General features: G+C 47.1%; 1 protein-coding gene across 1 annotated transcript in view; it reads left to right on the top strand.

Annotated features, from left to right (window-relative positions):
• LOC142576459 (lysosomal alpha-mannosidase-like) overlaps positions 1–14,028 on the top strand; it is an 86,109-nt gene that overhangs the window by 32,281 nt on the left and 39,800 nt on the right. The window contains exons 11-16 of the mRNA XM_075686598.1: positions 2,811–2,850; positions 3,335–3,404; positions 3,502–3,624; positions 5,290–5,406; positions 7,721–7,880; positions 10,114–10,184. Of these exons, the coding sequence (XP_075542713.1) occupies positions 2,811–2,850; positions 3,335–3,404; positions 3,502–3,624; positions 5,290–5,406; positions 7,721–7,880; positions 10,114–10,184 (581 nt within the window). The remainder of the gene's footprint in view (positions 1–2,810; positions 2,851–3,334; positions 3,405–3,501; positions 3,625–5,289; positions 5,407–7,720; positions 7,881–10,113; positions 10,185–14,028) is intronic.

Here is a 14,028-nt window from a genome sequence, read left to right as displayed (position 1 = left end):
TTCCTCTGTTAGAGGTCTTCGGTCAAAGCGCGCTATCGCGATTACGAGCGATCGCCTCTATAAATTGTAGAGAGGACAGTCACAGAGAAGGTGTTGAAGAGTCTCCTCGTTACCACAGTCATCACACGAGGCATCATCGGCCCATCCGATTCGGAAAGCAAAAGACTTGGTGAAGGCTACCCCTAGCCATATTCGACAAAGCAGGGTAGCTTCGCGACGACAGAGTCCAGCTGGAATGCAAAGGCGTCGAGAGGAGTCTAGGTTGTGCAGCCTGTTGTTTTGAAAACTTCCTCCAAAGCAACATTATACTAGTAGGAAGACAGAAACGGCAAAGCGTAAGGTACCTGCTGCGTGTTTTAAAAGGAAGATTTCTTTGGGAGCACCGCCGGACTTTGCTTATCATGGCGTGCCGAATAGCCTCATACACCTCCCCTCCCTCCTTACAGCATTCATATAACAAATCGGCTTATATGTAGTCCCATCTGTTCTATTTCTGCAGACGTGCTGGTGGCCATCTCTGTTCTCCGCTGAATCACTCAACGAAACAGCCGGCGGTGCATAAATATTCTCACTGCAACTAATGTACACCTTCGAGCGCATCATTCCTTTATTAAAAGGCATATTTACCTCGGCAGCTCTTATAATTAGAGGTGTTCGAATAATGAAATTTCCGAATCAATTCGAATAGCTCTTATGACCTCGGAATATCGAATTGGATATCCAATATTTTCTCATCTCTTAGGAGAGCGAAATTTAAGCTTTGAGTAGAATGCGTTTGGCGAGAAATTGAGGCGTGTTTACGTTATTTTCTGCACGCGATTCGAATTCATACTTTGCGGCCGGTCTACTGAGCAGCTTCTAAATGAGAAAGAACTGCTTTCATTCATCTGACCGGTCATGACTATCCCAGAAATAAAGCCAGGAAACTGCACTTCACCAGATGCACGTTGAGTGCTGTGTTGGTCGGAGGATACGAGTGTGCATGGTATGCAGCACTGGTATGATGTTCTCAAGGTAAGAGGGATCTAATGATGAGTCTGGTGAAATAACTGCTTTGCCTATATCGAGACGCCGTATTCATACATAGGCTCCCTAAAAGCGAGGTATTCTTCTGGATGGCGTCGAATACATATTAAGTAGAAGTGATCTGCCCCGTGCGTTCGCTCGGGAACTGGTGCCCTGCGCAGCAGCCGCTTCTCTCCCTCAGCCGAATCATTCGGAAGAGTCCTCCCTCGGCACCAGTATCTCTCCCTTGAGACTTTAATAACTTCTGTTATCTCTGATATTGCAACAGAAACGGATATTAGACAATTTTGAGCACTATTTGAGTCAAGGACTATTCGATTCCAGTTCGAAATTTTGAATATTAGTACACCCCTACTTGCAATACACAAGAAAGGTGAAACCTCTTTGCTCGGCGTTCACTGAACCGAATTTGATTTGCGTTGCTGCATTTAAAAGAAAGGGCTCAAATCTAATGACGATCGATATCAATGTTTCTTCTTGAGGCTGTCAATTTTTCTCATTCAGAAATTCCAGAAAATTAAAGAAAACGACGCTAGTTCCGAGTTTTGAACTGTTTAAGTCAGTAATTTACCACTGGGTGCTACGTGTCCATACTGCTCCGTTCCTGTGGTGGAATCAGATGAATACCACCTAATATGGACATGTACGGGTTTACAATCGGAACGCTCGCGTCTCCTACTGCAAGCCGGCCTCCGCTACAGTGTGACAACCAGCTATGACCGCTGGATACATGACAACAGATACCACAAAACACTGCTTCAATTCATACACAACACAGGCCTCACAGCACACATATAATACACATATGCGCTCCAAGAATTATGCCTTAAGGGCAAGCCTTTATCGCAATAAAAAAAAGTCAGTAATAAGTACTAATGGTATTATAATTTTGCGAACTGCACCTATCACGTCATCTAAAGCAGTCAACATTGGTGTATTATACACTGTATTATATAAATCTACTACTTAGATATGACTACAACTTTTGCAAATCCCTCTTAAACATTGTAAGAATTTCGTGTAAGCTCCTAACTAATATATCAAATTTGCTGGCTTTAGATACTCCAACAGATGCAGTTTACAAAACTTGAATATATGTTCCTGGTGCACACTTACCGACTTGTAAACTTCGCGCTTGAATTTTCTCGAAGACCCTCATTCATAATTCTGCTTCCTACAGCTGCAGGAATTTCAGTTTCTCGTGCAAATGCAACATATTTCGTTCAAATTGATCCAGCTGTTGTGTCACGAAAGAATTTCTGCACCTTACAGGTGTTCGCATGTATTCCAAAGCGTAGCCCCCCCCCCCCCCCTCAACCCGTCCTTTTCCCCTGTCCTTCCGCCAAGCACTTTGGCGACCTTCAGGTGTGTCATTTCAGGTTGCTCACTGAACCGGCAGGTACACTTCCTGAAAGCCTCTGTAAGTGCTCTTGCGATGGCTCGTGTCTGTCTCGGCGACAATGACAAAGCCTCCGCGAACGTTCACCAGATGGATTCTAGCGCAGTTCTGATTGCTCCTGTTGGGCGATTTCAAACACGCCCTTGTTTTGTTGCAGCGGGTGTAATCTGCCTACACGAGCATAAACACGTTTGTCCATGCGGCAGGGTTTTGCGAATTATATAGTAAATAACATAAACGTTGGCTGCGCACAAGAAACTGCAATTGAGTCTGTTCGTGATGTCATCACATGGTAGACAAATAGCCATTTCATCCTCCTCAAGTGACACGATGCTTGTTACGGAAAAGACAATTAAGCCAAAGGCTTGCTTCTGTTCCGTTACAGGCGAAGCCTTGGCCGTCGGTCAGCACCATGACGCAATAACGTAAGTATAAATTTATATTTGAGTTAGTCTTTACAAGCTACCAAGATTCGGCGTTCCTGAATCAAATCCTGCGGTTGAGTGATTCGGCCTCTCTTCGGCCTGCAGCGGATGAGACAGCCTTGTTACGTGCCTGGGTCTCGTCGCGCCCCATCCCATGGCTGCCGTATTTCATGAATGCACTGCTCATGCTCCGTGTCAGTAAAGCCCCACATCGTCGCTGTAGAGGTCGCCTCCCAGCTAATGAACGGTCGTATTGCACAGGCGCCCATGCAGCCTGCGGCCATGATTCGTCGACGTCACAATGACGCTGCACCAGCCTTTAGTTAAGCAGCTTTTGATGGCATAAAGCTCGTGTCGCTTATCGGCTACAGGTGGACGTTGGGCGTTGCTTGTGCCAGTGTTCCCTTCCTTCCTTGCTCGTTCCGTTCATTTAACCCGCTTTGCGTCTTTTTGCTGTTTCTTTCATCTTCTAAACTTATTTTAGGGGTACCGCCAAGCAGGCCGTGGCCAATGACTACGTAAAGCACATTGCGATTGGCCTCAAGGCGAGTGACGTAAGTTAGCATCTGTTTGTACGCGTTTATAGTTTAGCTGGGATGTAGATGTGAATTAGGTGTCAATACCCGTTCTCGTTTTCTTTTTTGCTTTCAGAAATACACGAACTACGCTTTCGAGAAACTCTTGGGCCTACACCCACAGTCGAAGGTCCCGGAACTCGTTCGCTGCCACACTTTGAATATTAGCGCCTGTGACATCACGGAAACGTCCAAGCAGGTCAGTGCGTGTGTGTAACGGGGCTTCGTGGCACTTGCACTTCACAGCTGTCCGACGCCTGCACAGAAAATAAAAGTAACCATCACGCCATAACGTAGGCGCGCGTGAAGGTGTTCAAGAAGATGCCTTGTTGGCATATAGTGCATGGTGTTCTTACTGCGAGCAGGGTGAACAAAGTAGTTTTGCCAGGCGGCGCCTTTTAGCCTCTTCCGGTGGATTACATGAAGGGTCGGTCATTACTAGCATAGCAGATCGCGATGTTCTAGCAGCTAATAAATAGGCTTCTACAATAATCTCTGTTTTCTAATTAATTGCACTAGCGCACGTGTCGGAGAGCCCAAGCCCGACAGCAATGAACTCACGCGCTCATTTAACGGTAGTTCTTAGGCTAAGCACGAGTGTCGAGATATCTGCATGCTGAATGCGCGGCGAAATTGTGCTACGAATTGTGTACCTCGTAGCAAATTTTGGGGATTGAGATGTCCAAGTGGGCGTTATATGCGATTTTCGTTTCGTCAACATATGACTTCATCGCAGCCAATCGTAAATTCTGTTACATATGCTGTTTCGTAAACTTTCTTAAACGGAACTTTGCGATTTGTGGTCTAGATGTCTACCGCCTTAGCAATTCATATTTCTTAATTTAAGACAACGGAATTTATAAGAACTCTTAATCAAATGAGTGCAGCAGGGTGCAGCATGACTACAGATAAATAGAAAAGAATGAACAGACCACTGCAGTTCTTTCCTTATGAGAAAGTAGGAACCTCAGGGACCAGGTGCCCAAAGTAATTCTCACCAAATAATAGTTCTTTTGTAAATCCGAGTATCAGGGCGGGTATCGCGAAAGGCATTCTTACGTGCTAAATATTCGTTTTAAAAATGTCACCAGCCAGTCCTAACAGCGGTTTCTTTTATAATGGACACGTTGGATATTTAACAATAGCTTCTACGAAGCAAACGCCTTCTGAAGGTTGTGTTCAGAGCTCCAGGCTCCAATTGATGCCGTGTTTTTCGGTGCGCATTTTCGAAACTGACCTCATTTTAACGCATACTCCACCCTTACTCACGACGCAATATTTATTACGGCAGCCGTTATACGGTAAGGACCACACTGACGCATTTTAGCAGTCGCCGTCGGTGCTGTCGTGCTGTTCCGGGTGCGAGGCGTGTGCGCGGCCCAACCCTTGACGCTCGCCCGTCACGTGATCTGCTGCGGGTGCGACGGCAAGCATGACGTATAGGTCAAGCAGCGACAACTGTTAGTCGCCGTGTTAGCTTCGTGCATGACGTCTTCCCGCGTACCCATGCGTGGAAAGTCACGTGACCTGCTGATCGTGGAGACGCGGCACAGTTGAAATGGTGGAGGGAGGTGCAGCACGGAACGCTCGCTTTGAGATTAAGCACGCTCGCGCTCCACGCGGACATCGCTCGCCACGACAGCGTTCTGTCATTGAGCGTTCGCGGTGATCGAGTGAACTCTCTTCATGTGTGGCCTTGGGCGCGAGACGCCTGACTTGTTTAGTTAGTGAGCGAAATTTCCCTGCCTTGCTTCACGTTTGTCTGATGCGTTGCTATCGCTATCAAAACTATGCCTTTCAAGTGAAACTGCGACTCTTTCCCTGCCCACTGGAACTTTTCTGATTTTGTTTTCTTGTTTGCCAGTTTTCCGTCGTAGTGTACAACCAACAAGCGGCGCCCTTCCACGTCCACCTCAGAGTACCAGTAGTAGGCGACGGTTGGCGAGTCCTCGACGGCACTCGCTCGGAGGTGCCTGCGGAGGTACGTTGAGCACGCCGTCAGCGCACCTCTGCGCAATTTTCTTTATGCCCTCTCGTACCACTTGCAGATTGCTTGTGCTTCAACTATGATCCGGCGCCATGGGACGTCTTCGTCTCAGGCGCCCCCATAGAATGGTACTAACATGTCATTGTGTTACGAGGGGTTTGTGCATCAACGCGATGGCGATGCAGCAGTGACTGGCGCCGCGAGTAATGCGAAGTTGACAGGCAACTGCTATGTGAGCTGCCTGCCGGTTGGCATATTGTTCCTTCTTTGACAGCCCTGTATAAAGATTGTAAATACACTCTTTTATGCTACGTAGGATCTGTCGCAGTATTATCAGATGCTCGACAAAGCAGTCATGGTGGAGAAATTTATCGACAAGGATGCTGCCCGTCGTCATGGCTTAAAACAGTAATGCGAAGAGGACTCCCGCTAGCAGCGGTGTTGTGTGTGCGGAAATTTGCTGAATGGTTGCTCTCAGCAGGTTCAGCGCGAGCGATGGAAGCGAGTTGGGGACCTCCTGCCGTAATGGCTTGAATGCCCGAATGTCACAAAATAGCGTGGGATGGTAGGGGGCCAGCCAACGCTTACTCAAGAACACTATAGCGAGGAGTATTGTCACGGTACTGCCATCGTTAAAAGAATGACGTTGTTCGTTGGGATAAAGAAAACGAAGGAGAGGCTTGAAGAGAAACTGTCTGCCATCTTTACTATCTTCTAGTACTCGGTAAATAGTTTGTAAGAACACTTTCATTGATATCTCTACTCGTAACAATATTTGGGTAAGCGGGAGTGCGCATTTTCAATTTAACAAAGTCAGTCTTGTGGTCAATGGAGTCTCAGTTCGACAAAAAAAGAGACAAGAAAGACGGTCGTTGACGCCATCTTGATGCTTCCGAACGAGTGTCCCGCGACAACTTGAACTATGATAGCGCCTGGTTGCATCCCACGTGGAGCATTACATTGCATTTTAAAGAAACTAAAGAAAGCTAGCAGGCCTTCAAAACTGTTCTCAGCAACATCTGGCCAAGACACGCGATGTCTGATTGGGTGCCGCAGTTCGGGCCCGCAATACAAGAGTGAGCAGTTTGATCTTATATATATATATATATATATATATATATATATATATATATATGCTTATAGTAACCAACCCATTTCCACAAATGAGTGAGGGGTCCTGAAAAAACCTTTTCTCGAGCCTAAACTGACTTGGGGGTACTTTCTAATGCACCTTTAAACTAATACGCCAAAACGCGCAGGCTTGTTTTGCCTTATTGTGTAAGGCTTATAATGCCAGCCTTGATTATCACGTCAGTCAAACGTTCGCAACTGGCCAATCGAGGTTAGCGTTACGGTGACCTCAGAATTTAATTTTAGAAAACCTGGCGTTCTTCAGCGTCCACCCTCCACTCGCTACACGAACTTTTTTGCATTCTGTCTCAAATGGAATGTGGCTCCACTGCGAAAGACTATGTGGAGGTTTGTAAAAGCAAATGAGTACTATTTGCTGCTATTACTTAATTAAACGCGAAAGTCATTTGCCTTCATTAAGTACATAGGACTTTCCTATTAGTAAATCACTAGTCTGTCTTAATCATTGTAGGTAAAGCCTTCACTGCTAATCACGTATGGGGCATAGCGGTGGCAATGATGCTGCATATATTTGATATCACCACGTAGCTTGAATTAGGAGCACAGCGCCAAACTGAGTTGCCCAATCTCTTAAAAAAGAACGCTACTGGTGGAAGCCACACGAAATCTCAAGCCATACAATGCTTAATGCCAGTCAGAACTTATAAACATTCTTGGACCTTTCCGCTAATCATCTAAGCTTCATCAGATTTTTTATTCCTAATTTTATTTTTATTTTCCTCCGTGGTAATTCAAGCCCCTCATCTAAAGCAGCAAGCCCTGCGTATAGCAGAGCTTAAACCTTCAGCTCTCAATAAACTTTTCTCTCTCTCTCTCTCTCTCTCTCTCTCTCTCTCTCTCTCTCTCTCTCTCTCTCTTGGCTATGGTGCCTTGAATTCTAAAGAGAGACCATGTCATTTTCTAGGACATGGACGCGCAAACATCGAAATACTTCTTGTCGAGAGCTTTGTTTCTTAAAGAACAAGGATAATATGTTTGATGAGCAAATTGCATGCTTGTTTGTACTCTTTTCCTCCTAGATTCTGCATACTCAGAGTGCGTACTACCACCATGAGAACATTCGTTGCCTTTTCGAATACCGCTTGTTCCAGGAAGAACCATGCGCGGTAATTCGAAGCTTCTTCTAAGCTACAATTTCCTTTACCTATGTTTATAGATCACAAATATACCGGCGGGCGTGACAACTCTACCGGAAAGGTTCAGCAAAGCCGACAACGAAGTCGTCTTTAGGGCCGATCTCGCGGCTCTGGGCTTCACGACGTACTTCATCGAATCTGACCACGGCTCGGTAAAGCCGCCCAGGAACGAGATCGAAGGTGACCATTCGCGCAATGTGCCTTTTCTTTCCTTTCTTATTTGATCATGACGGTGCACTCTTAAACAAAATTACACCCTTTGTGTCGTATCTTGCCACACAATTAACAATAATCGTCATCTGTCTTGTCCGCATTTCTTTTCTTTAACGCGGCGAGCCCGGTACTTTCCAGTAACGAACGGCGTGCGCGTTATCAGCATGGCAGCATTCCCGACAGGAAAGTAGCGGGCTCGGCGTTTTCAAGAAAGGAAACGGAAGCAAGACAGATGACGATTATCGTTGTGTGGCAAGATACGACCCAAAGGGTGTACAATTTGTTTAATAGTGTACACTCTTAAAACGGCTGCACCCTTTGGGGTGTATATTTTTCCCACCACGATAATCCTCACCTGCCTTGCTTGCGTTTCCTTTCTTGAAAACGCCGAGCCCGCTGCTTTCCTGTCGGGAATGCTATGTCATGCTGATAACGCGCATGCCGTTCGTTACTGGAAAGTACCGGGCTCGCCGCGTTAAAGAAAGGAAACGCGGGCAAGACGGATGACAATTATTTTTGTGGGACTAGATAATCCCCAAAGGGAGTAAATTTTTCTAAGTGTAAACTAAGCCTTTTATACCATCTGGGATGTATCATTGACCCCGAACAATAATCGTCACCTGGCTTGCTTCCATTACATCTCGTAAAAACCCTGTGCTTGCAACACTCGTTGGCAAAGTTACACCCTTTGGAGTGCCCCTTTTGCCACACAACAATAATCGTTATCTGCCTTGATGCGTTTCCTTTCTTGAAAACGCCGCGCCCGCTACTTTCCTGTCGGGAATGCTATGTCATGCTGATGACGCGTATGCCGTTCGTTACTGGAAAGTACCGGGCTCGCAGCGTTAAACAAAGGAAACGCATCAAGGCAGATGACGATTATCGTTGTGTGGCAGAAGGGGCACTCCAAAGGGTGTAACTTTGCCTAAGAGTGTACTTTTCTATGAAGAATGCTACGTCACGCTGATAACGCGCATGCCTTTGGTTACCTGAAAATACCATGTGCGCAGCGTTAAATAAGGGAAGGTACGCGAGATAGACGGCGATTATTGTGGTGGGACACAGATAGTGCCCAAAGCGTGTAAACTGTTTTTAGACTCTTAAGCAAAATGCGCCCTTTCGATCGTATCTTGTCGCACAACAATAATCATCATCTGCCTCGTCCGCATTTCCTTTCTTTAACGCTGCGAGCCTGGTACTTCCAAGTCAGAAACGGCATGCGCGTTATCAGCACGACCGAGCCTTTTCAACAGCAAAGTAGCGGGCGCAGCATTTTCGAGAAAGGAAACGGAAGCAAGACAGATTACTATGATTGCTGTGTGGCAAATATATTTCCCAAAGGGTGTACATTTGTTTAAGAGTGTAGAGTACAGGTTTCTTCTCTAATGCCTACTTATATACTTAAAGAAAAGAAAGAAACTACGGTTCAAGAATCAATGTGCGATTCTTAGGATGTCTCTTTCTTTCGCGTTCCGACTGGTTACGTCATGGCGCGACCCTTCCAATGTAGAGACTGTGAAAGACTAGTTGAGTGTCCGCACTGTCCTGCGAAGATGTCTTCATGATCACGTGTTACTCTATATACGACGGTGATTCCAACAAAGCCGAACACGAAGTACACGCCTTCTTCTCTTCTGCCTCCTTCTACTCCTCCTCCTAGTGTGTGTGTGTGTGTGTGTGTGTGTGTGTGTGTGTGTGTGTGTGTGTGTGTGTGTGTGTGTGTGTGTGTGTGTGTGTGTGTGTGTGTGTGTGTGTGTGTGTGTGTGTGTGTGTGTGTGTGTGTGTGTGTGTGTGCGTGCGCGCGTGCGTGTTGTGTGGGCGTGTGCGTGTGTGCGTGTGCGTGTGTGTGCGTGTCCGTGTGTGTGCGTGTCCGTGTGTGTGCGTGTGCGTGTGTGTGCGTGTGTGCGTGTGTGCGTGTGTGTGTGTGTGTGTGTGTGTGTGTGTGTGTGTGTGTGTGTGTGTGTGTGCGTGTGTGTGTGTGTGTGTGTGTGTGTGTGTGTGTGTGTGTGCGCGCGCGCGCGCGCCTGCTAATGTGGCCCGTCTATTTCTGCGAAATGTTTTCAGACAAACATTAGGCATACCGTATTATTATTGCGAGCCCGCTTGGCCTACCCACCTCGGCTACCACGCCGTTGCCCGGCGTTTAATTTGAATGCATTGGAGCTTTCGTTTACTTGCAACCCTCTCCTTTGTCCTCCAGAACATTCGAGGGACGACACCAAGGCAACTTGCTACGATGCCGGCACCAAGGAGATGGTCCTGCAAGGAAACGTAAGGCTTAATATCGCACGTAGTTGCTCTGGTCTATTGAAATTAGGGGCTGACCATGGCTGGGATTGTGTAACAATTATATTTCGTTTCTGTTGGTTTATCTACGTGCGTTATCACTGTGATCGGCCCGCGACGACCTGACGCCCATAATTATCTGCGGATTACTATCAATACAAAGGAATTTACTGGAGAAGGTCAGCCAAATGAACAGAAAACGTACTTGCCGCTCTGCTTCTAATAGTTTCCAAAAGCCGAAGCGTGGGCGCTGGCATCACGTACGCTGCTGCGTCGTGGCTGGCAGCGGGCACACGGCTTGTATTACGCGCCCAACGGCGGTACTGTAGACGGCAGATAGTCGAAACTTGTAATTACGACGAGCAAAATTTTTTCTTACGCTCCTCGCTGGTTTCCCAGCTCCCTGTTGCTGACGGTTATGGCAGCGTCTTGCCGGTACATATACAATGCTGAAGGTTTGTCAAAATTGGCACACCGTCAAAGTGACCGCTTGTTTTTACGGTGAACAATATACCGGCAAAGTTTTCTGCGCTTTCTTCTCTCGGAGGTGCGTGTTGTTCAGGCACATGTTTTTACTATGCTGTACCGTGGAGGCTTTCATGAGACCAAGTCCACTCGTAAGCGCTCCGTAAGTTTTATTTTCAGCTCAGTGTAAGTAGAAATCAATTCAACAATAACAACTACCACAATTTGCTCACCATTTGTGGATGCCATGGTGTTGTGAGCAATAAAGCATTCAGACCTGTGTAAATGTCGGTTATTACATCTTATTGGCTTAATGCAAGCAAATCCCTTTATCTGGGCGTTCACTGCTTGATTTCTTCAGGTACACACCACAGGCAACAACGAATGGAACTCGCTTCGTATGCGCTAACCGATATCAACCCCGCGAAACTCATGGGCGTATCGCCTACAACGGTGTGGCAGTGCTGCTGTTTGCACCGTTGACTCGGTTTCACTTGTATCGACGAACCCTTGTGTGTTACCACGCACTTTATTCGATAATTCCGACCAATGCGACACTGGCGTGAGTTAGGAGTACAGTTTCTCGATATCGTGGTGGAGTCGTGGGGCGGCTTATCGACATCGTCGGCAGCGCACTGAAGGTTTCTGCTCGTGGATTCAGCCGAAACGCCCTAAAAAACGAGCGTGCCGTGAAAAGCGATGGCATATCTGTTTATCGTTACTCAGAAAGACGCACCATCCTGGCGCGGCAGGCGGCGTCTAGGAGCAATTTCCGAGACTTGAAAGGTGGGTACCGGAAGTTCGTTAACTGCCAGAGATGGGGCACGTGGGCGCGAGTCTCGAAAACATCCGCCTGCCGCCATACGTCGCTATAGCTTGCAAATGTGCCGCCACAGGCTCTTACCGTGGTGCACAATATATTTTGTCCTTCCGTTTACGGGGCAGCCCTTTTCTAGAAAAACAACCTCATTAGTAATCAACCTGCTGTGGGCACTTGAATACCGATAACGTGCTTCCACTGAGTGCGGGCGACCGTGTACGTCGGGGTGCTGGTACGAGATGATCGCCGGCGCGCTTTCGGGGCTTTCGTGTAGTTTTTATCTGGCGAATTCATTGGACCGCGGGAGTGTCCGGCACGCGGGATCCGCCAGCAAAGTGAATTCTCTCGCTCTCTAGACGTGCAACTTGAAACCGAAGCGCGCTCTATGTAGCTGTCAGTGTAATTCAGTCTCTTCTGCCAGAGTGCGAGTGAAATAAAATATTTTAATAGGCGGTTTCAGAAAGCTCTGGAGCTCCAATCTAAATACGTGCGAACGGGGAAATTGGAGTGTGCTGGGCGAAACGGCATAATTTTTATTTGCGCAATGAGTGAGTGAGTGAATAAACTTTATTGTAGGTCTGGCGAGGACGCGAAATCGTCGCGCACCCGGCTAGTCCCACGTCGGGACCGGCAGGTCTAGCCCACCGGCCCGGTCGCGGGCACGCTGGACGGCCAGGATTTGCTTTTCTAGAGCGGGGCTACGCAAAAGCGAGTCCCACTCCTCCTTGATGAACTTGGGGTATGTCGACCCGCACTCCCAGAGCATGTGAGGTAGAGTGGAGGTCTGGCCGCATGCAGGACGGGCAGGCGTCGTCGCGATACACGTCGGGGTAAGCCTCGTGGAGAGCGGACAGTCACGGATATGTGCTGGTCTGTAGGAGCCTAAGCGAAACGGCTTGCGCCCTATTCAACTTGGGGTGAGGGGATGGAAACACCCTTCTTGACATGTAGAAATATTTAATAATCTCGTTGTGAGTAGCGGGAGCGTCCCTGTGACCGTAGAGAGTAGGGGAGTCAGTGCTCCTTATAGAGGAAGCGCAGTCGGTGAGGTCACGCGCAGCCTCGTGGGCAGACTCATTGAGGTTCGGGGGAGCACCCTCGACCGATCCTACGTGAGCGGGAAACCAGTGAATTGAATGGTTTGTGAGAGCATATGGACTCGAGCCGCTAAGAAGACGAAGAGCTTCCTTGGAGATGCAACCCTTTTGAAAAGCCCTAACTGCTGTTTTGGAATCGCTATAGATTTCGGACCCACGACTGTCTAGCAGGGCGAGGGCGATGGCGACTTGCTCGGCGACTCCGGGGTCTGAAGTGCAAATCGAGGCGCTATTGGAAATGTTTCCGCTCGAGTCGACCACAACGACGGCAAAGGTCTTCGCATCACTGTACTCCGCAGCGTCGACGAAGCTTGCGCTAATGTCGTGTCGCTTGATCTGTTTGAGGATGGCTGCTGCTCTTGCCTTGCGTCTGCCCTCGTTGTGGACGGGATGGACGTTTCGGGGCACAGGGGCCACTACGAACTTGTCTCGAATGCACCTAGGGATCGGGGTACTGACCATCGAGAATTCCGCAGGGTGGTAACCCAGCTCTTCGAGTCTTGATTAAAGATTTCTCAAAACGTGCAAAATTTTTTTAAAACTTAAATATCATGTTTAAAACTTTCTAACTCAGCAAGACGAACAGGCTATAACAATTCCGCGAAGTGCACCTATTAATATATCTAAAGCAAACAAAACTGATGTAATATACACCGCCCTGATATATGTATGTGTTTATATATATATATATATATATATAATTTGTGAGATGAATGAGAGGGTCTATATGTGACGGTTAGCACCAGCATACATCGGAGACTGTAGGTGGAGGTTAACTCTATACAGAGGACTGTTCATAGGTGTCAAATTGGTGAACTTGTGTTGTAGACTTGCGTGGCTGAAATAATAAGAGTATATACGTCATAAACGTACAAACCTTCATTCAGCAAGCGTCACTAATATTGGAAATTATGGGCTGACCCACTGGCCCTGAAATACACCGCTTACAGAAGGAAGTTGACCAAGTCCCCATTGCAAAATGCTTGCCTTATATTCATTGCGCTATGTTAAAGACATTAGCTACTTTGTAAATTCAGCTTAACTATTATATCTTAGCTACACTTTAGCTATGCTCACCTTTAGAGCTATGAAAACAAGAGCATCGGTCTATCGCGGTCTCGACGCTGGGCACATCGGTCTGTCGCAGTTTCGACAGCGGGTACAAACTCACACACAGTGAGATGTACGAACACATACGCATATGAATCAATAAGTATGCCACAATCATGCATACATTGGTAGTGGTTCAGCAATTTAATTGTCACGTTCCTTCACTTCACAGGAATGTTCTTCAGCACTTTTGGGTTTTGATCTAGAATTGGCGAGATTAAATACTTTGGGGTCAGCGAGGTAGCCATATTTTTTGATAATTAGTACCAAAAAGTTATTTATTACATATCTTATTCGTTGCGAAATAACTTACTAGGCACTCCAAAGAATTGTTTCA

Source organism: Dermacentor variabilis, chromosome 3 (genome assembly GCF_050947875.1).
Source record: "Dermacentor variabilis isolate Ectoservices chromosome 3, ASM5094787v1, whole genome shotgun sequence".
Classification (NCBI taxonomy): domain Eukaryota; kingdom Metazoa; phylum Arthropoda; class Arachnida; order Ixodida; family Ixodidae; genus Dermacentor; species Dermacentor variabilis.
The sequence above is the reverse complement of the archived record's forward strand: the minus strand, read 5'-3'. Positions and strand labels throughout refer to the sequence as shown.